The 22,689-nt window shown below is 60.6% G+C and overlaps 2 protein-coding genes across 2 annotated transcripts; one reads left to right on the forward strand and one right to left on the reverse strand.

The window, feature by feature from the left end:
- Positions 1-122: 122 nt before the first annotated feature.
- Positions 123-15,322, reverse strand: NCLIV_039220 (putative sec7 domain-containing protein; the record flags this gene model as incomplete). The annotated part of the gene is made up of 10 exons (XM_003880831.1): positions 123-207; positions 574-713; positions 1,033-1,246; positions 1,775-1,851; positions 2,126-2,191; positions 2,589-4,759; positions 5,088-5,214; positions 5,815-6,654; positions 7,203-8,921; positions 9,449-15,322. 10 exons carry the CDS (start codon positions 15,320-15,322, stop codon positions 123-125), a joined length of 11,313 nt encoding a protein of 3,770 aa, XP_003880880.1.
- Positions 15,323-18,782: 3,460 nt separating this feature from the next.
- On the forward strand, positions 18,783-22,048 carry NCLIV_039230 (conserved hypothetical protein; the record flags this gene model as incomplete). The annotated part of the gene is made up of 7 exons (XM_003880832.1): positions 18,783-19,207; positions 19,858-19,894; positions 20,371-20,475; positions 20,758-20,838; positions 21,180-21,255; positions 21,525-21,595; positions 21,998-22,048. 7 exons carry the CDS (start codon positions 18,783-18,785, stop codon positions 22,046-22,048), a joined length of 846 nt encoding a protein of 281 aa, XP_003880881.1.
- Between the last annotated feature and the right edge of the window lie 641 nt (positions 22,049-22,689).

A 22,689-nucleotide genomic window follows, 5' to 3' on the forward strand; every position in this document is an offset into this window, starting at 1 on the left:
CCGGGCAGGTTCTCATTCTGTGTCGCGTGGTGGAATGTCACACTACATTGATGTTAGCTCCATTCGCTCGCGGGGGTGACGTGCTGAAAAGAAAAATCTTCTCTTGCGATAGTGGATTGGATTCAATCGCCTGAACTTGTGAGCGCTGCCGCAGGGACAACGAGAGCCTCTTCAATCTCCGGCCACTGCGTTTCAACCCATCGCAGCCTGACAATACGCAAAAGCATCGGCGGTACTCGGGAAGATGAGGGAAACCAGGAGAAGCTACCTGACCTCGCAGATAGGGGTTCGAGGCACTAGCCCCGCACTCTAGAATAGACGACGAGCGCCCCCGTATGGTAGGGTTTGCATCCAGGAAGAAGCTGACCAATCAGACACCAAACTAGTCCCACTCGACGTCGGTACACCTAGCGAACTTTGGTCTACTATCCACGACACCCTGGCGACAAGGCCGAAGACAGTGTCACCTTCTTCACACGCCTCTACCATCCGCACACGCCGTCCTGCCTAGCCACAATGGTACGTATTGCACGCGTAAATGTGTCGACACATTCGACAGAACAGAGTGCCTACCCGTCAAAAAACCGACACTCGTCGAATGCTGCACTGTTGGACGCCGCGTGACAGTCTTGGCGACTCAGAAGGGCGACGCATCCCTCGAAGGAGCGGCCGCGCAAAGCTTCGTCGTAGTAATGCAGAATAGCAAGCGCGATCTAACAACAGAGAAAAGACAACGGACAGTGGTTTACTCGTCGCCAGGCATCTGAGGTGGTGAGGTGTGGATTAACGACAGAGAGGCGAAGAAACATCTTTGGCTACGACAAGGATTTAAAGGCCGTGATGGAAAGGAAATGCGGCCAGCACTGGCCCCACGACAGGGTAGGCTGGAGGGCGTGGACCGTTCAAAAAGACATGAGAGCGGAAGCAGGATGTGCAAATCCGAAAACATGTTAGAGAACCCTTTCGGGTGTAACTTGTGTCTCATTCACTCGACGCCCAGTTTTCGTCTACTTGCCTAAACGTTTCCCATACCTGGAACAGTGTATCTCTCCCTCCGCCCGCGAGAAGGAGGCCGTCCCAAACTCGAACGACAATATGAAGAGGGAGAACAGATGTGAATAGAGACAGAACCCAAGGCAACAAGTAGAAAGAAGGCGGCAAGTGGAGACTGGTGAAGTGCTCGGACAGCGCAGGAAGCAAGGCGGCCAAGTAGCGCTTGAATGCTGACAGATGATGGCGCAGGGTTCTACAGAAGAACAGAACGAGAACCAAAGTCATCCAACCTCTCTCGCGGTATTCTTGTCCGTCCTCGCTCCGAAGCGTGACAGTGTTTGCATTTACTACACATTGACGACGCGAGACGGAATCAGGTAAAACATGGAACAACGACGCACGGTGGTAGCCGGAGCAGAAGACAACATCGGACCTTCCAGAAAATCAGGAATTGAGCGCCAAATGGCTGGCCAGCGGTTCAATCTGCTTCGAAGCGCCCTGCTGCCGAGGGAGGCCTGGAGCGGCCAAATGCAGTCAGGCAAAGAAGGCTTCGTACGGTTTTGCCCGGGAAAGGCTTTTATATACAGAGGGACTAGGAGTAACATAGAAGTGCAAGTGTACGGACATCGGTAGACTGACACGCAGGCATAAATAATCCACCCTACTACGTCAGCCGTTTTGTGCCCGAAGAGCCAGGATTCTGGTCGTGCGCGTGCCCCACACCCAAACTTCGAGGAAGAAACGGAAAGTGACCAAGTGCCTTGTGACCCGCGCTTCCCACCTTTTGCCTAAAGAGCTGAGCATGAAGAAGTCCGGCAAAGGATGCAGCTGAAGTAGCTGAACCATAAGAATGAACGCCTGAACACAGAAGCAGGGAGACCCAGGACAGGAACGTAGCGAGGACGCGGTAGCACGTGTGACAAGAAATACATAAGCAAGTTCTGCGACACTTGGTTGATGTACAAACAATCGCACCACACACGGCGGATGTTGCTACCTTGTGCTTTCGGCGCAGATGGACAACCAAGACGTGCAGGATAACCAAAAACAGACGGCACCGAGGCCACTTTAAAAAAGGCGAGGTATCCGAAGGAACCTACGGCAGTTCGCATGAACCCTATCCAAAACTCACCCTTTCGCGCTCCATGAAAAAGAGAAGAACCGCTGCAACCCCCGCCATGCCTTGAACATAACCGACCTGCAGTAAGCGAGAAATACGACAAGGAAGGATTGTGTTTTTTTCCCTGGAACGTGCTTGCACATGACTGGGCCATGGCGATCTCTGCAGCACACCCATCTCAACTCCATGAAGTGACGCAGCTGGCGCCTACGCCTCACCCTTGCAGAGACGGCTTCACTCCTCTGCAGTTGCAACGGCCGAACTGCATGCGGGAATGTACCGCCAGCACGCCGGTATACACCACCGGCAGTCGCTGCCTGCGGCCCAGGTCTGCCACGCCGTTTCGTCACTCCCGTTTTGTTTTGCCACGATACCGTTTTACTCTTGCCCATGTATGCAGGTGGAATCGAGTCGCGACTCGGGCCTTTTCCCCTAGCTTAAGTGAATCAAAGCACAAGAGTCTCCCGTCTCTTACCGTGGGCATGTGAAGCACAACGCACTCGAGCACGTCGGCGATGCCCGCACCGATGGAGCACCGTGGACAGAAGCACCACGTCTTCTCCCTGCTCCGCTTTCGTCCTGAGCAAGTATTGCAAGCGACGCTTTGGGAGGCGCCTTCCTGTGTCCTTTCCTCGACTGAGTCCGCTTCGGGTGAAGCAGGATGGCCGCAGTGTCCCTCGACGCACTGTCCTTCTGGCCCCTTCGCCGCAGCTAACAGGCAGCCCCTGGGGTACGCTGTCGTATTTTCCCTGGACGGAAAACATTCGACGGCCGTTTGGGGCGTCGCGTGACAACCCGCAGGCGACGTGGCAGCTCGCGCGACGGCTTCCAGTTCGGTTCCACTCGTGACGGTGCCTCGACGGGACAATGAGTTGCCATTTGATTCGTCGAAAGATTCCACCACGCGAAACGACGCAAGCAAGAGATCTCCACTCGTACTGCCCGCAGCGTCGCCTGCCTCTGTCGCCCTGTCCGTCGAGGGCCAGGCGGAGAGGGAATCTCCCGGCAGAGGGACGTGAGGGGCCCTCAGTGCAGGAGACGTGGCGCATGCGCTCGCCGCCACGTCGCAACGCACTTGTGCTGTACCGACCACCGGCCTCGCCGCCGCGTCGCTCTTCGCCCCTTCCTCGACTCCACCGGCTCCTGGTTGCCACTCTTCCTCCTCTCGTGCGTCTAAAGCACTGCATCGCCGGCATCTACAGCACGCAGCGCAAAGCGGTGGCTGACCATAGGGGAAGGCAAACGCCTGGCCGGGATGAATGCCAGCGCTGCGTCCCCACAGCTCGCCGAGCCGCCTCGCATCAGACAGCCTCCCAAGTGCGGCGTCGCTGCTGCTCGACGAGATGCCACATCGCCGCGGCTCGTAACTTGCGTCTCCGCCGAGGGTGCCGATATCGCCAGCACACCCCCCGACCGGGCGATCGAGGGATGCGAGAATCTCGAAGGCGGAACCCGCGCTCAGGAGAGGTTCCGCTGTAGCGATGCCCTCAGGCAGCATTTGCAGAAGCGGATAGGTACCCGGGAGATCTCGCTCCAGCCGGCGGAAATGCCCGCGAGCTGTAGCTGCTGCAGAACGTTGCTGAAGACCGCGTGCCTCGCCACAGCTGGACGCGCGATGCCGCGGGTCGGCGTTCCCGTCATCGAAGGAAACAGGCGCCCGATGGAGCGCGCCTGCAACCGCATTCGGCCTCGTAGGACTGGCATTGATTCCCTTCGTCTCTCCAACTCCACAGACACATCCAGAGTCTCCGTGTCGCGGGCACGCGCCTTGCCCACACCGGGTCTCCAGAGGCGAGCCGACAAGCTTGTGACGAGGATCTTGCTCATCCTCCCGGGCGCCCGCCCCCTGACCGGGTTCCTTTGCCTGCTGTCTCGGGTCCCCGCTCGCGTCGCGTTTGGCAGCCGAACGCAGTGCGGCACAACCCCCTGCGGAGGCTGCCTCAAACGGCCCAGCTGGCGTCGGATCATCGTCTCCGGTGTTGGACGGCCTCCTGCGTCCATGCGACGCAGAGAAGCGCTCCACACATCCCGACCCTCCTCTAGGCGGACACGGCTCGCTGGTGCGTCCGCCTCCCCTCAGCGGAACGTTCGGGCCTCCAGGCCTCACGGGCGTATCTGGGCCGAGAGCACTCGCGCTCGCAGAGAGACAAACTCCGGGATCACTGCTCCTGTCCGGCCGCTCCGTTTCGTCGGCAGCGTACAGGGATTCAAATAACTCCAAGCGAGACTGCGTGTCGCGCACCGCGGCGCTCCCGTCCACAGGCCGATCCAGCGTCGCCAAGTCACCGGCCTCCTCAAGGGCGAGCTTGTGGAGACTCTCCATGTGCACGAACGGCGCGTTTGACGAACGCGGAGAGTGCAGATAGGAAGTGGGAGAGCCGAAAGGCAGCGGCGGTGCCGACCGGGAACGCGAAGTGGAATTCGGGAGCCCGGGGACTCCATTTTGCATGCGCGCGGCCTCCAAGGGGACGTCTGCCGACTGTTTATTTCTTCCCCCCGGACGGGCCGTCACTGGCCGTTTACTCGCTCCAGCAGCACGGCCGTGCGGAGGGTTGGCGGTCGCCTGCTCACCCCCCCGTCGCTCTCGAGAGGCGACCTCTCTCTCGCTGCTGCTTCGCGGCTTGCGGGTCTCTCGGCTCTTGCCGTCTGGCAGCGAGCGAAGCGTGCAGTCAGGTGATTCTGGTGCCTGACGCGAAAACTCGCGGGTTCCTCTTTGCAGCATCGGCCGTCTGTGCGCAGTGTGCTTCTTGAGCGCGTCAGCGCGTGCGCGAAGTCGCCTGTACACCTGCGTCCACCGTTCTCCTCAGCGTCGGTGTAGGCAAACGCTAGCAGGGCGATGTGCGCCTGTCCGGGCATCGTCGCCGAATGGCTAAGGGGCCCGGCAAGGCCGACGCTTCCGCAGCTCGTGTCCCCAAGCTCGGCTCGGCCGGCCTCAGGCTTGTGGCCTGGAAGCGAATCGGAGAGGCACACGCACCCGCCCGTGCTTTCCGTCTCCCTCGGCCCACGTTTGCTCTCGCCAAGTCCGCGGCAAACCGCGACTGCGGGAAGCGAGTCCGTGAACGGCTGGAGTCTCCGGCGAAGGTGGCTGAGGGGGGACTCTCCTGGAAGCGCGAGAGACCACAAAAAACTTCGGAGACTTGCGGGAAGCCCCGATTTCCAGAGGCGGAGCTGAGAACAAACAAACGAGATACGAAGATACTGTGGGGGAAAAGATGCTGTGACAGCTGACGGTCTCTTCCCTGCGTCACCAGCCATTAACGACGGCGAGAAATCCGCCAGACGGAACCCGCCAACGAATCCGTTACTTGTCGTTGTCGGCCACGTCGACGCGACGTCCAAGACAGCAGTCAGAACAAGAGTTTCGGCCAGAAAGCTGCACTGCGGGAAACCGGGAAGACTACAGGCTGCCACTGGCGTATCTCTGTCGGGCTCTCCTCGAAGGCGCACACGCGAAAACGACGGGGGGGGGGGGACTACCGCGTGCTCAGCGCCGGCGTAGCGAGGACGCAGTTCGTTCAGGAACGTCTGCGCACGGCGCGTCGATTATGGGACGCCGCGCGTGTGCTGACACAGACACCCGACTAACTTTTTCCCGGGAAGAAATGACCAATTGTTTTTCACGTGTCCCGCCCTGGCTCAAGCGACTCGAACCGCTTTGAGAAGACCGGGACGTCAGTATACGGTTTTTAGCTTTGTCTTACCATCTGCTCCGAAACGCGGAGATCTTCGAGACCTTCTGTGCGAACCTGGTGATACACCGGCTCTGCCTGCGTGTCCCGTGTCGCGTCTTCGCCGCCTGGACCTTCTTGCGTACTGGGCCACTCTGGCTGCGACGCCGTCCGAAAGCTCGCCCCGTCTCCTTTCTCACCTTCCTCTGCGTGGTCCACGTGCGGGGCGGGCTTCCGTCCCCAGGCCAGCAGGGATCGCACATCCTCCGCAGAGGATCGGGCGGTTCCCGTGCCTCCCCGAGCGCACTTGCTGCCGTCGAGTCGAGTGCCGTGCGATTTGTCAGTGCTTGCGCCGCCCTCCCGCGAGCTCTGCATCGGGAAAAGTTTCGTCAGCGTGGTCTCGGGTTTTTCGCCTTGGTCGACGCCCGCTTCCGCTCCAGGAAGGCTGCCTTGTCTGCTGACCGGCGGCGTGCTGCGCTCGCCGGTGCGCTGAAAACTGGACAGAGATTCGAGGTTTCTCAGTCGAGGGTCCGAGGGAACCGCCGACACAGACACCGCAACCGAACTTGGAAGGAGGCCTCGCTTCCATTCGGCCCTCCCGTCTCGATGCGAACCTGCCTCGTGCGACAAACAGGCGCTGTCGCAAGCGCTGGGAAACACGACCGCGGCCGACAAAGGCACGAGATCCTCGGAATAGCCTCGGGGCTGCTCCTTCTGACAGTGCCTCCAGCGTTTCTCCACGCGTTGTAGCCCACGCAGAAAGCGAACGGACTCGCCGAGCGCCAGCGCCCTTCGCGATTCTGTCTCCTGTCCCAGCACAGACGGAGCGGGCGTGCTGACCCAGTGACGGAGAAGGTGCGGCAGGATTTGATCCTAAAACGAAGACGCCACACCGGGAAAAAGGCGACGCACAAGCACATGGGTTTTCCAGAGACTCATACCTATACATACCTATATATATATAGAAATGAAATGTATACCTCCGCCCAGACATGCAACTCCATGCTAATATGTGGGGAACCGCGCGTCGCCATCGTCCTGCATATGAGTCGTACACGGGCCGCGTCTGTCTTTGCGAACCCCGACGCCGAAACCGGCGGAACGCAGGGAAAGACGAAAGCGCACAGCGCACTACAGTTTCTGCAAGTCTTGACCGCTCAAGTGCCTCGCAGCGCGGCTCCACCCTCGAAACGTAGCCACGGGCAGGAAGACGTACACCTGGATCCGTCGGTTCGAATCGCCGCAGGGAGTCGCCTTTTCTGGGGAGTATATACTACGAGTTGGACTACTGGCTGGTTTAGATATTGAATGTCTTTGGTTATGTTCTAGGCGTAATATATGGACTACTGAAGCAGTTTCCGTTTTCCAGGCAAAATGGAGCGCACGGGATACGCCGGTTTGTGGGGTTGAGACTCGCTTACCGTGAACTCTACCTCTTTGCTGTCCTCCAGCTTCTTCCGCAGTTCCCACTGTCTGTGGGCTTCTTTCTGGGCCTTCAGTGCCTGCGCAGCCTTGTTGAAGGCCACTTGCCTTCGCAAGAAGGAAAAGAGAACCTGCCAGTCGAGGAAGCCAGACGCGCCGCCTCTGTCCCCAGCAGCCCACGACCCGCCGTCGAGCCCCGTGTCTCCCTCTGTCCGCCGCTCGTTCCCCACCAGACCAGCGACGCTCTCTCGCCTTCCGTCTCTCCCACGCGCGGACCCCGGACCACTGAGAGGGGGACACAGCCCCTCTCCAGAGGAGCGTCCTCGCTGTGCCTCGCCAGGCTGCTCGCCCACCTGCCGCTGGAACCCCTCTGTTGGCGGCGCGAGGAATCCAGGGAAGTACCCTCGCAAAATCGGCAGAGGCGATTTTTGCAGCGCCAGGGTTGCAGGGTCGCCGCCAGAGGTCTCTGGGAGGTTCGGGTGTCCCCGGAGCTCCGCGGAGCGATCGGCCAGACCAGCGAGCGCAGGGGGAGGCGAACTCAAGGATGGCAGCACGCCCGCGCAGAACGAAGGATACGAACGCGTCCTGTCAAGTGTCGCGTGGCGCTTCTGCGTGTCTCTTCGCGCACCTTGAACGGCGCCTTGTGCGGCCGCGGACGAAGAAGGCGGGGCAACTCCAGATGGCGCCGAAAGCCCAAGCTCGGACAGCTGTGCTCGACCCGGCACAAGGGGGTCTCGTCCCCTGTCAGAGGCCTCCGTCGTCGGCAGGTCACAGCTGCGGCCTTGGCTGTTCACCTGCCTGTCGGCGCTCTCTCCGGAAGCGCCGACTTCGGACAGTGGCGTTTGCCCCTCAGAGACGCCCTGTCGCTCCTGGGGGCTGATCCGGGGTAGGCCTGGAACCGTGGCAGAGCCGAACGGTTCTTCCTTCGCAGAGGCCTTCACTGCCGTCGAAGCCGCCTCCGACGTCCGGCGGTCACCCTCGCCGAGCGTGGCGGAAGACCGCCGATTTGAATCGTGTACCAAACTCGCAAAGGCAGCAGACAGCGGCATCTCTGCGCCCGCCCGCGCAGCATCCGACGGCCGGTGACACGCCACCGAACCTCCCGACGAGCCTCGCGATCTCCTGCAGTGCTCGAGGGACACGCAGGCACGCCCTCCCTCCTTGCCACGAGAGCCCGGTGACAACGGGGAGGGGACGGGAGCAGCCTGCGGCTGAGTCGCCCGCTCCCCGGCACCGAAGCGCTCTTCAGGCTGCCGGCACGGGGGCGAGGCCGACGCGGGACAAAGCACACCTTCAGCGGAGGCCGGAAGGACGGTAGAAGCAAAGGAGGATGACGAGGCGAAGGCGGAAGTCGCGCTGGCGACTTCCGCCGAAAGCCGGTTCGGAGTGGCGAATGTGCAACGCTGAGAGGACTTGCTAGCGGATGGCAGAGGAAACGAAGATGCGTAGTAAGGAAGAACAAGAACGAGCAGTCGACGCCGAAAAGAAAGAGTGAGGCAGACCATGGAGGGGCCTTTCCCAGGCTGTCCCCGAGTCCCCTGCGTAGGAGGCCCCGCGGCCTTACCGACAAAGACGAGCGGGGGATACGAAAAGGGAAAAAGAAAGGGAGGCTGATACAGATCGGGGAAGACCGCCTGACGGGCTCCAGGCTCCGCGACGAGATCGGCGATGGGAATTGCCGCTTTCTCCAGAGCAGCCGCGATCTCGGGAGGCGCGCCCTGAGGGGAGACATAGCAATCGACGTAGACGCGAAAAAATCTATACATCTAAATGTCCCTGACCGCCTTTGCTACACACGTAGACTGCTACCCTGACGGGGGCTCTATGCTTGCACTGGGACTGGCTACGAATGACCTACGCTTTGCACGCGAGAGAAACGGCAAACGCAGTGCAGATACATCGTGCTGCCTGGACCTCCACACGTCATCGAATGCCGTCTCGCTTGCGTGCTGGTTTCCACGCTGTTCATCAAACTGCGAAAGGATCTTCGGCAGTCCCCCCCCGCATGCGTTCTCAAGAGCCTGGACTGCGTTTCATTCTAGCGGGCCCTCTAGGCTTTCTTTTTTTTTCGATCGCGGCCTCGCAGATTCGGGGCGAGACGCTCTGGCGCGCCTGCACGTTCTGCGAACGACAAAGGGCTGGCAACGGGGTGAGCCCGTTTCGTCGAGGCTGGCGCGTGAACACTTCGGGAGGCTACCCAACAGCGCCGCATGCGCGGTTGCGCGACTCGCGTTTTGACACGCACCAGTTGCACAGCAATCAGGTCGCCGAGGGGGCACCGGTTGACTGAGGCCATTGCGAGCACCGGCTGAAACAGCCGCGCGAGGAAGCCGCGCGGCCCGCCCCCTTTTTTCTCCGCGGGTCGGACCAAGTCGGGTTTCCCAGACCATCCGCTTTGCTCGAAGCCGCCCTCAGCGGAGCTTCGGAAAGAGGGCAGTCTCCGCCAGAATAGCCCTGGCCCGTTCGCACGGAGGCCGGAGACGCCGCTGGCGGCTGGCACTGCGCAGGCCTGCTCCGGCCCGCCTATCGAGTTCCCGCTCCAGTCTCCCTTCTCGGCGCTGCCGCTCTCTCCATCCTTCGATCGCTCGGGAGAAAGCGTCTGCTGGTCCTCGCATCCCTCACTCGCAGAGGACGCCGAGCTGCCTGCCTGCGAACGTTCCAAGCGCCACGGCTGTGAAACAGCGGTTCCCGGTTCCGCCGACTGTGCTGGGCATGCGGGTTCGACTTCTCGCGCGATCGGCCGAGTCCACTCCGTTCCGCGCGTATCCTCGGACGCCGCCAGAGGGGGTGAACGGTCGTTTCGTGCATGCCACTCGCGCCAGTTGAAACGCCTCCTGAATCGCCAGGCGACATCGCTGCTTCGGCGGCGCATCAGCGCACCGTCAGACACACTGCGGCGGAGTCCCCCCCGGAGGCAAAGGCCCCAGAGAGCCTCGCAGTGAAAAGAGGATGTCCCGCTTCCACCGTGGAGCCGCCACTCTGCGCTGTCGACTCGCGCCGACCCCAGCGAACTGCCCTCGGGAAACCCGACTTTTGACGCACTCCACTTGGGAAGGGAAGCCGTGCGCCCGCCGGAGGACCCGCGTTCCAACGCGACAGCGAAAGACAGCGATTTGCACAGACCTATGGGGTCGTCGATCGGGAACGCGGCCGCTTGACCATGGCCGAGACACGGCGCGTGAAGCCCTCTGAGAAGAGCGTCTGGGAGAGACACTGAAGTCGCCGCTCGCAAAACCAGGGTCGGAGTCGGACAAGAGGAGGAACGGAACCATCGGCCCGCTTCAGCCCCATTCGCGTGTCGGCCAACGCAGCTGTCGGCCGCATGAAGGGGGTGGGGGTGGGAGAGAAACGGATGACGCCACATGGGACGGGAAGGCGAATTCTCAGCTTCTCTCGAGTGCCGGCGGACGCGTGCGGGAGGGAGCGGAACCGAACGAGGGTAGTCCGAAACAGGCAGTCGAGGGGCGCTCGGCGCCGTCTGAAACTCAGGGGGATGCGAGAAACTCCTCCCTCGCCTGACAACAGTCGCCGCAGCTGCGGAACCGGGCTCGGCACGTGAAAGGTCGCCCGCGCCTCCCGTGCCTCCCATGCAGCACTCCGGTGGGTTGGTGTGCGCCGGTGACTGCCCGTGATTCGGTGGGATATCACGTTCCGGAACCGCGGCGTGAACGTCCGGAGGCGCCGAGTCTTCAAGGGCGCCTGTAGGTTCCTGTGCGCGACCCTCATTGCGCTGCTCGTTTCCTCCACGCGTCTCTGCAAGAGCCCCCGTCTCCTGCTTGTGGCCGCTGGGGGCACTGGAGGTTCGGAGGGACGTGCCGTCGTCCTCCGTGAACTTTGAAAGTCTGAAGTCCACGGCCGAGGCATTGCGAGGCGGCTGCCTCTTGAACGGGTTGTGGAGGCTTATGCGGGGAACCTTGAGGGCCTTGCCGCGAAGCAGAAAGCGGCCGCCCCGCCCCGCGAGACGCGCGACGGCCAACAGACTCCCAGCTGCCTCCTGCCGCCCGCGTTTGTCTCTTCCCTCTGCGTTCGCCCGACGTGCAGCTGCTCCGTCTTCCTGCGCCGGCCTGGCTTGGCCTTTCCCCGCGTCTCCTCCGTGTGTCAAAATCACACCCGGGCAAGCAGGGGGGATGTCCGGCAGAAGCCGCCAGGGGCCGCCGCGACTGGCCGAGCCGGAGCGCGACTCCGCCCTCGCTCCCTGGCGCCCTTGTCCTTCGCGCACGTTGGCCGCAGACGCCTGTTCGCCGGCTTCCCGGCGATCGACAGCAGATGGCGCGGGCCTCATTTCGGAGCCGCCACGCAGGTTGAGATTCGCTTCACTGCCGCCCAAGACAGAATCTGGCCCAGGCGCTCCCTGAGCACGCATGGCCTCAGTTCCCTCGTCGTGCGGCCGTCTCACAGACGCGTCTGGAGGCACATGGCACTCGTCATCCGCGCTCCCCCCTCGGCTCGCCAGCTGGGAACTTGACGCACACGCCGGAGCCTCGTACGAGACACTCGACCTCCCGCGGCTCCTCAACATCGATCCGGAGCGTTTCCATCCTTTTGCATCGGCGGCAAGAGCCTCGGCCGGCGCGACGGGCGGCACCGATGAGGTCTGGGAGACGCCCACCGGCGTGCGCGGCCAGCGACTCCAACACAAATCTAAGCATGCATCTGCTCCTTCGAGCCAGAACTGCCGTTTGTGGACGCGCAAGTACGCTGCAGCCTTGACCTTCCCATCCGCGCTGTCAATGCCGCGGACCTTGACAGCCCAGCCGCCCACCCTGAGAGCGAGCGGCGGTGCCGGAGGCCTCAGGAGGCATTCCGACGGCTCCGGGAAGAGGGAGAACGGGGGCGGATCCAGAGGCGAGGTGTACATGAGGGAGGGGCTGGAAGCCACAGACGAGGCTCCACTGTCGTGAGAGGCGCAACCCAACGAATACCGGATCTGTCCGTGGGCGCAGGAGTCTTGAGGACCCGCGCCGCCATGGGCCTCCACAGAAACGTCGGGCGGACGACCCGAACAGAATCTACAAACCACTGGAGCCCGCGCTCCTGGAACACCTGCGTCTTGCCAAGAGTCGAACCACTCGCCGGCCGGATGAGGTGGATACGCGGCGAGAGCGGGGACTCCACTGGTGACCAGAGGCGGCATTCCCGCGAACGCCAAATCCGCGTCGCGTGAAGGCCAGCACGCCGTGTTCCTTGTTGGCGTTGTCGGCGCGCTCCGAGAGACTTGCCCGTCGTTGGAATCGGCGCCTGCTGGGTTCGCGCGAAGGCCGCTGAAACGAGCCCCGTTCGAGTTGCTCCTCTGCGTCCGCGAGTCCAGGCGCGCATCGCCAGGCTCCCGCGTGGCCTGTCCGTCTGACTCGGCAGTGGAGCGAAGCGGTCGAATCTGCGCTTCGCAACTTGCACCATCCTCCACCTGCAGAGCTCGGTCTCGCCCGCATCCGCACTCGCCACAGCGAACCAGTCTCCCGCCGAGATTCGCCCCCTCACGGCATGCACTGGCCGCGCCGTGCACACGCGTGCACGCTTCCAGCTCGATGTCCCTCACGTCTTCCGAGGGCCTTCGAGCGCCTGGCTCTGGCGAGCCCGACGGGCGAGAGAACACGGACGCGGGCGCCGTCAGTCGACGGGGCTGACTGGAGTCCCCAGCCGACAAACCGGCGGGGCGTCCACACTGCGCACACCGCGCGACTCGCCAGGGGGAAACCAGGCTGTCAGTCAGCGGGTCTCCGGTGGGGCCGCGCCGGTGCGCTGCACGGCGGAGGCTCCCAGCGTCCATCCCCGCCATGGAGAAGTTTTGTGGGGCTGTCGAGGCGACACATTCCGAGGCCGACCTCTGCCCGCGCGCGTCGCCACACGTTTCAAAGGCGTTTTTTTTGTCCCACCCAGTGGGTTCACACTCCCTCTGGCTGCGGAACGTGCATGGCCCGGCGCAGGGGGCCCGGTTCCAGCCGTCCCCGGAACGTGAAGCCTCCGGAAACAGTTGAAGGCCCCGCGGATTGGAGGAGATCGACGGCTCAGGAGTGAAAGACCGACTGTTGGGAAGCCGGTCGGAGGGATACGCGCTGTCGCCTTGCGGATGCCGCAGAGAGGACGCAAACGCCTGTGCGAGGCCGAGGGGTGCCGCGGACAGACGCTTGTACGTCTTTTCGGATGCAGAGAAGGACGTCTTGAACTCCTTGAGAAGAATTCGCGCATACATTTCACCCAGTTCGTTTTCAGGCAGAGCGATGCCTGCGCAGTGGACCATCTTGTAGAAGTCGCCGCGAGAGAGCATCTTCTTGTCCTTTGCTTGGAGGCACGGGTGATGAAGCGACGTATTCAAAATCAGCAGTGCGTACGCTAAGATGTGCACGTACTCCAGAGACAGCGGCGTCGTCGGGTTGTCCCGTACATACGCTGCAGCGAAGCTTTCGAGGATGCGAAGGATTACCTGCGACTCGCCAGGCATGAAGAAAAACGTAAGGAAGTGCCGGAGCGCCTCGTCCAGCGGCAAGTCCGCCAAATTCATGAAGCTGCAGAAGGCGTTCAAAACTGAAGTGGAAGCCGCGTCCGGCCCCCCCAGCAACTCGCCGATCCTTCGTTTGTCCAACCCGTCGGTGGCGAGGAGAAACGCCGCGACGGCAAGGCTGTCGTCGTCGAGAATGTTTTGTTGCTGAAGAAAGCGAATCCCGGTCATCGGCGAGCGGTTGAAGAGCAACGTGCCGTGCTCCACGATCTCGCGCATGTAGATGTACTGTCTGAGTGCCTCGACCTGCCGCTGGCAATAGCTTCCTTCGTCCCTGCCACGCGCCGCCCCCGTGAAGCGCCGTGGTCCTCGCCGTGGCCTTCGCGGCGAGCCGCAGCGGGGCGCTTCGCCGTCTGGGCTCGCGTCGGCGTCCGCGAGCACCCGCGCGTCTCGCGGATCGCCGTCTCCTGCGCGACTGGCCTCGTCGCTGTCGCTCGAGCCGCACGTGCTGCTCCACATGAGGGACGACGTGGAAGATGAGGACGCTCTGTCACAGAACACGCCCACGACATCCGCGCCCTCAGATCTCGCGCAGCCCTCGTCCGGGAACAGCGACTGCTCTCGCGTGAACGCCAGTCGGTATCCGTTACGCACCTCGGCAGCCTCTGGGAAATCCTCGAAGCTCTCCGAAGACGCGGGAGTCGTCAAGCTGCTTAGGTCGCCACGGCACCTCTCGGGTTGGACGGCAGCCGCCAGCGCCTCAATCGGGTGCGACGCCCCCTCGCCCCGACTCCGCTCGCGCGCAGGCAGACGCGAAGTGCGCTCGACACCCTCCACGCTTGACAGAGAGAGCGGATTTGTGTACCCAGCGCCCGTCTCAGAGTTGCCGGAACCGTCGGGAAACAAAGTCGACGCACTCTGCGGAGTGCCCGCTGGGAGCTCCCGACCGGCAGTTCCGTCGGCTCGCACATCCCACGGCGCAAGCGCCCCGCTCAAGGACTGAAGACGCGAGTGCTGCTCACCGGTTGCCTGCGGCCGACCGCATGAGCGTTCTGTTTCGCGCGGGGTATCCTCGTCGCGTGATGCTCTCCGTCGCGGGCCAGCCACCACTGCAGGGGCCGCACGCCTCTGAAGTCTCCGTCGGTCGCAACTGCTCGTCTCGCCGACCCCGACAACGGCTCCTGGAATCCCTCCTGATTCCCCTGTGTTCCTCTCGCCAGCGCCGCACGCAGCCACGCCTGCTACGACTTCGTGCGTATCGGCCTCGCGCGCAGTCCCCGAAACGGAGCAGCCAGAGGCGTGCTCGTTAGTTTGGCTGTCGCGGGGGGTGTCGAGACGTTCGACCGGCCGGTGTACAGCCAGACTGTGTCGCCTCTTCATCAAGCGTCTCTGGACATGGCGATCGTACATTTTTGCGTAGCGAGACCGCCTGCGTGCACCGTCTGGGGCAGCAGCCGCGAGGCTGGCCGCCTGGGCCGAAGCCTCCGGGGCGTCTTCGAGGTCGCCGCGGACGCCATCTCCCGCAGAGACTGTCTCCTCGTTGTCCGGAGTCGAAAATCTCCGGCCCGTCGGATTTCCGCGCGTCAGATCACCGCGCACAGCTGACCGCCCCCGCAGAGACTGCTTCACGGTGACGTCTCCCTGGCCCTCGAAACGGGGGACACCTGAACGAACAGATTGCATGGGTACTTTGTTTGGAAGCAAAGGAAGTCGGGACTGCGTATCGCAGCTACTAAAGCACAGGAAAGGGGATGATGCAGGGTACCAAAGGGCTGCTGCCTCCTACGCGGAAGCGTCATTCACGTGCCTTTTAACGGCCGGCGCGCACGTCCCAGGGGAGATGGAATCGAACCTCACGGGGCCCACACATCCCGAAGGTGTCCGCGCCGAGGCGAGAGGACGAACAAGCGAAAACGTTTTTCGGCAGCACGGAGGATGCCCCATTTGTTGAACGAGGATTCACGGGGCTCGGCGGAGCGAAATGCACCGTCGATTGAAAAGTTCTACCCACAAAGCGAAGCTGTGTACAGTCATCGTTCGGACAGCGGAGTGGCGGATGCAGGGGAGAGACGGTCAACGCGAGGGGGTTCAAGGAAATCCCCGGACTGGAGTTCCGCGTTTGCCTGTCGTGGGCCCAACAAAACGGTCACGGCAAACGCTTCGTTTCTACCACGTCCTCTCCAAGCGAATCTTCGTCGTAAGGCAACGGAATCTTCGTCGTAAGGCAACACAACGGAATCTTCGTCGCCAGGCAACACAACGGAATCTTCGTCGTAAGGCAACGGAATCTTCGTCGCCAGGCAACAAAATCGATTTGCCGGTGTTTTTAGCGGCGAGGCAGGCGGAGATTTGAAAGGGGGCAGAGGAAAACGGCACGTGAGCAGCCGTAAATACGGCGCAGCATAAAAAGCCAGCCCAGCTTGAGTAATTTTCTCGGATGGTTCAGCAACTGCATTTCTCTTCTTGCGCGGAGCGAGGGAGACGCACACGCACGCGGCAGCGAGCGACTTTCGTGACACGCCGTAGCGGGGGCATTGGCGTGTTTGGCGATAGAAAAAATAGGTATGAGTAAGCCTCGAACCGAACTCCGAGTCACTTTCCGTCTCAACGCCGGTCCGTAGAAGGGCTTTTGCCGGGGATATATACGAGACACGAGACTCGCACGACTTGAGATCGTGGCAAACAAACCCGATGAAGCACTTGCAGTCCGCGAAATTCACGGAACCCACAACACAGAGACAAATCAGATGGAGGTCGGCGGCCATACACCAGGGACAAAAAGGGATGACAATGAAAACAACTCAATCAGACAAAAGGTCGAAACGCGTCACTCCCGCTGGCCATACCGTTTTTTGCGGCTACCCTCGCGCGCGCGGGAGAGGCAGAAACGGAAACTCCTTTTCGTCGAATTGTTTCCGGCCCATGATTTTCCTCGACTGGATCCCCCCGCGTCCAGAATCTAAATGTGTGGAAGTTCCAACAAAAAAGGACGACAAAACAGGATTTCTTCATCTCATTCTGCGCGCCACGCTGGAAACGGAGAGGTCAGCGCTCACCTCCCCCGTTGCATCTGCCTGGCGCCTCGCTGGTAGCTCGCGCTCCTACAAACGGATGGAGGATGCGAACACCCTCTCTCCAACATGCCGGAACTCGCTAGAGACTTGCGTTCTCCTTGGAAATGTACACAAAAGAGAAGAACAGTTTCTGAAGGTATGCGAGGAAGCATATACTGCAAAACAGAGCGGGGCAGAGCCGCGGCGCTGCGGTCCCCTGTTTCGCGTGGAAGGGGAAGAATAAGCGGAGACGAGAGCTGGGGGTATGTACTTTCAGACCATGCCCCAATCAGCGTTTGGCCGATTTCCCTCGGAAAGCAGCCCGAAGGAGGCGCCACGTTTTTCACCACCAGCAAAAATGGTGGCCACATGATAGGGCTGAATTGCTGACGGTCACACCGTTAGCAGAAAAGGCTGTCAGCGAGACGGACCCGTAACCCCCTCTAGTAGCCGAGTCGGGGAGAGCTGCGCAGCCCGATGGCTCGGCTATTACCTGTAGGTCGGAGAAGGCAGTCTTCTGACAGCAACAGAAAGGGGGTACGGAGGGAACGCCCCATTGATGGAACCTCTACTGAGAAGAGCGTCCGTGTTGCAGGACGCTTGCCTCTTTTTAAAAGGGACCTCGAACCATACTACCAAGCGTTGCCTTGGCCCTTTGGCAGTAGAGAGGCAGGACAGCTGTCTCGCTCCCCTCACAGAGACACAGCGCACGAAAAGCGAGCGCGGTTTAGGCGCATGGTTTTTGTATGGGAGCGATGGTGTCGCTTTCCAGGGAGTCTGTTAGCGAGGATGGGGGCACACTGACTTCCATCTCGAAAATGTAGCCCATCCCGTGCGTTTTTTCCCTCCTGGGTTATCAGCTTATTCCATGGGGTTTGCGAAGGTCTGCTCCTCGGAAGGAAGACATTTCCAGACGCAGCCTGAGGGGGATTCTGTTCTCAGTCTAAGCGCTCTTTCGCAGCGTTCCCGCAGCTAACCAACCGTACGCATTTTCGGGGGGGAGGGGGACAGCAGGCGGTCCTTTGAAAATCAAAATGTCAAGGTGACTTTCAAAGGACATGCACAAAAGCTTTCCCAACGTGGTTGCATCGTTACTCTCTCTCTCTCGTACACTGTCGGGGTGCTCGTCGCCCGCTGTTTTTTTTATCCTGGAGCACACTGCGAAACTTCTCCAAAAGCTCTTCAAAGAGCCATGGCATGCATGTGATTCAGCCCTTTCACCTCAACTCTGTGGGCAGGAGACGGGGAACGTGCTTCCTTTTCAGTCTGTCCTTCGCATCTGCCGCATAGGAAACCGACTGCGTGGAAACGGATGCGTCCGTCCAGCACGCGCGTGTAGGATTGCGAGGCAGGACAACTGTAAACTTACCGGGGGTGATTGGCGGTTGAGTTGAATCTTGCTTTCGCTTTAGAAACACAGCTCCAGTTCATGTTTGTAACGCACCATAATACCCTTGTCTCTCTATGCTTGTCACATTTCATCGTGTGTGAATATACCATGTGACGGAAGACAGGCAACTCGGTTTTCGGGGGCTTCCTACTTTTCACACCAGAAAGCTCCGTATCCCAGTCCACCGGGTCGTAACACCACTTCATATCGTGCCTGAAGGGTGTTTTCTAGCATATTATGCGGCGTTAGAAGTACAACCACCCAAAACCGGTTGTTTTTTGAGTGTGGGAAAGCTGTGAGCTGCAGCCGGACGTGCGCTTTTTCCCAGTGGAATGCCTTTCTTCGTCATGCGTTTCTGTCCTGCCGTCTTCCCTGCTCCTCCAATTCCGATCCAAAAAACGAGGTGTCCGCACTCGGAGCTGCGACAGGAGCCAGCTTCAGAAGCAAGCACAGGACTCCTGTCGATTTCCCCGCCACACGTGGAAGCCACGTGCGACGCATCCTCGGCGTCACCAGTTCTGTCCTCGTTTTCAGTGTACGCTGTTGACCAGCCGTAGAGTATAAAGGGAACTGCCTCGAATTCGCATGCGTGCAGGCCGTGCAAATCCGCGGCTCCTCGCCCATCTACGCCAGCACCGCCGTCGCGCGCACGCACACGCACGCGCACACGCACGCACACACGCACGCACACGCCGGCGGCATGGCGACGTCGCAGGGAGTCTCTCCCAGGGAGGCCACAGGCGAGTCTCCCGCCGCCAGCGCAACGGCGGCCGCTTTCGCCCGGAGACACCTGCTGCGCCAGGCGTCCCGTCTCTGGTGTCCGAGAGCCCTCTTCCTCCTCTCTGCGCTCTGCTCGAATCTGCTGGACGTTTTAGCCGACTATCCACGTGGCCGCAGCCGCGGAGGCTCGGCTCACGCGCGCCAGCAGCACCGCGTCAGTCGAGCGACGTCAGTCTTCAGCTTCTTCGGCACAGCGCCTTCTGCGGAGTCTCTTGTAACGGCTCTCTTTCTCGCTGCTGGGTTCGCTGCACTGCTTCTTCTCATCCGACGCCCTGCCGCGCAGAGCTCCTCAGGGACAAACGCCGGAACCGGCGGCAGCGCGGAGGAGAACAAGGACGATAGCAGGTACACCCGCACACATGCGCTGGGGCAGAAACGAAGGCGATCCTTTTGAGAAGACACCGTTTCAGACTACCACCGGTGACGGTCCAGTCAGGCTGTCTCGCGCGCGACTGTTTCCGCCGCGAAGCGGAGCCGCGACAGGAAGAGCAGGCGACCTGCGTCCGCGCAAAAGAGGACCTAAACCAGGCGACGTTTGCGGGGGGGGGGGGGGGCGTTGATCGAAAATCGGGATGTCTTCGTTCATATACATCTAGGAATGCTTGTCGAGTTCCCTGTACAGAATTAGCTCCCTGCGCACTTTGGATCCGACCAAAAGCCTTTTCAGCTCCACTGATGCGAGCGCGCTGTATATACATGGGGAGCGATGCATTCTCTGAAGGCGCGCTCGCCGCCTGGTCCAGCTCACACCTTTTAGTTCGCGCCACTCAGCGTGTCCTCGAAAAGAACGGACGTCTTGTGTGTACCGCGAGGAAACCCACGTCACCTCTGGGGCACAGCGAAGTTTCGGCGTCGCTTCGACGTTCGGGAACTTGAGCGAGCGGAAAAAGTTCGAGTCGCGATGACCTGCGATTTTGCGGAAGTTTGAAAGCGCACGCGCGTTTTCGGTTACCGCGCGCGTGTTTTCGTGCTCGATTCTGCGGTGGTTTTTGCAGCGTCTTTCGCCCATGTGCGTCGATTTGTCTCAATGAGGTGAGCGGGACGTTCCCAAGCACGCCCCTAGGTCGCATATGCGACTGCCGGTGTCGCCATTCTTGGTAAGAGCGGCCGGGGTTTGACGAGGGGGGCCTACGGCCGGCGCGGCGCCGTTGACTCACCCAAAGAGCAAAGACCAAATCAGTGCGTCACTTCGCAGACGCTCTCGCAGCCGCACGCGCCACGCTGGCGTAGTGACAGACGGACCGGGGCCGTCCGTGTGTTCTGCAGAACTTGGCGCTTTTCGAGAGGCTTCAGGTGACTTCTCTGTCGGCTGTGACAACCCTGCAGGACTCACACAGCTCGTCCTGTGGCAGTCGTTTTCTAAAGGACAAAAGGTGCACAAACGACGCGGCGGTGACTCAGGGGGAGCACCTGCCGTTCCATTCTCTGAGAAGCCAAAGAGGGTTTGACTGCAGTCGAGAGTTCAAAGCTCTTCTGGGCCTTCTGTGCTGGCGTGCCTCGTCTTCCAGATTCTGCTGAAGAGGTCTCCTGGCGGCAAGTTTGTGATGGAGGAGGCTGCCATCGCCCCGTTTCTCTCCCTGTGCAGTTGGAGCAAGCTGTTCGTTTTCGCCCAGGTTAGATGCGTGCCCTATTTTGCGCAACAGGAAACGCTCGCCTGCCCATCCACCTGCGCAGGTGGACCCCGTTCCACTTCACTGTCTTCAGGTTGACTCTCGACTTGCTTAGGCTGTCCAGGGTTGCCCGTCGCCACCCGGTCGCACTTGGGGAAGTCGGAATGCGCAGCGGAAAACAGGTGGACAGGCGCTAGTATGAAACCCGAAGCGGAAATCGCCGCACAGACGCTGGGCAACCGGTCCTGGCACCATCCAGAATTCGCCCTCTGTGTTTTCTTTCAGGTGAACAGCGATGAAGAAGAGCAACAAGTACTGGACGAATTGGAAGGGATCCAGGCATTCGATCGCGGGCTTCAGCGCCATGTAAGAGTCGACACTTTCGTATTTCCGTCCCGTTTGCTGCGCCTTGCCACTGGGGGAAAGATAAGAGCGGAAGGAGAGGCTTGCTTCGACGAGGGCCCCGCAGCAAAAGATCGGGGAAAGCCTGCGGCGACGTCGAAACGCATCGTAGACCTTGGGCTGTCGTGTACGGCACTCACCTCCGTTTCTTCAGCCTGCCTGGTGTTCGATCTCGACGAGGGGCTGACGGAGTGAACAGTTTTGAGCCCCCCTCCCCCGGAGTTTCAGCTTTTCTGCGCTCGACTCTCGGGTCTAGCAGAGAAGAGGCTAACCGCTTACACACTTTTGTGTCTGTGCCCACTCAGCGGGTCATGTTCTCCTCCACCAGGAACGGCCGAGCGTCGATGGTCCGTCAGCTGCAGCCCCTTACCCACATCGACGGTAAGAAGTACAGGCGTGTTTTCCCTGCATTACTCAACACCGAGGCGAGATGCTGGCCTTCCGTTTTCCCTGTCGCGTGTAGCCGCGCGTCCTTCGGAAGAAGAGGCCCAGCTGGCAACCTGTGTATGAGGAGCAACTCCTGAGGCACGTACCGTGGAAAGGCAATAGTTGGCCCCGCTGAGAACGCACGAAAAAGGCTACGATGACTTTCCGACAACACGCTTGCCGGTCACTGAAGCACTGGCGGTTTCTCATTGTCGCTTCTGCAGCGGATGATTTCATCGCGGTCACGCTGGAAGGCAAGGTCCCGAATGTAGTCTTCCTGCAAGAGCCTCTCAAGGTGGGTAATCTGTTTGACCTGAGGGCACACGCTTGCGGGTTTTACCCTGTTGGCCCGTTCAAGTGATTGGTATGCACATATATATATTTATAGTTTTTTATAGTTATTTATGGTTACTTATGTATACACGAATACGCACTACGCGAGTAACAGGTGTATTGCCGTTGCTAAGCGGCGTGAGACGGCACGAGACAAGTGCTTGTGGGGATGTCGTTCTCTGGAAGGGCGCTAAGTGTGCACGAGCTTTTGGAAGCGTCTGGCGTCCTGGATCGGGTACGCTGTCAGTAGCTGACAGTTGAATTGTTGTGGACTAGTTCGAACCTATGGGAAAGACGCCAGTTCGCGTCTCCGACCAAGCGTCGTTGCTTTCCTGCTATGCTTGTGAAATGGATTTACTCGTAGGAATGCGTGGATGTCCTTCAAGCAGCGCTCCAAAGGCCAGTGACAGCGTAGCAACGGAAGTTGCCTTTCTCCGGTGGCATTCGTAGCTCGGTGGCTACAGACCTGTTTCAGTGGTTTACGTCTTTCAGTCCGTCCGTTTCTCGATTTTTTTCTTCCAGTAGGGCGAGGGGCTATGAACGGGCACCCGCAGACCGCTAGCGGGGATGCGGCATGATGGCGAGGAGCTGAAGGAGCTGTACCACGCCGGTGGTTTTCAAATTTGACCCCTTCATTCGTTTTTATCGGATGTAGGTGCGGCTCCGTTTCCCCCCATGTTCTTTGTTCGCAAAATGGTATTCTGTATCGCGGCCCTTCCCCGTGCATGAACTGTCTCGGACGGGGTTTGACTTCTGTAGAAGAAGCCGCCAAGCTAAAGCTCATCTGTGGCTTGGGCGCGAAGTCTAAAATCGAAGAGTATGAGGAACGTTCACGGAACTGCCGGGGGTGCGTTACGAAGGCGGAACAGAAAACTGGCGCTGTGACACACTTGGTGTGCCACCGTCACCATGCACACACACCAGTTCGCGGTTCCCTCCGCGCAAGACGCGAGACTCTGTGATCTTGGAAATGACCATCACTGTCGTCTGGAACGCCCCTGCATGTGCTCGTGTCCTCGGGAGAAAGAGGCGAAGTCGGCATTTCGTTCCTCGAAA

Source organism: Neospora caninum, chromosome IX (genome assembly GCF_000208865.1).
Source record: "Neospora caninum Liverpool complete genome, chromosome IX".
In the NCBI taxonomy this organism is placed as follows: domain Eukaryota; phylum Apicomplexa; class Conoidasida; order Eucoccidiorida; family Sarcocystidae; genus Neospora; species Neospora caninum.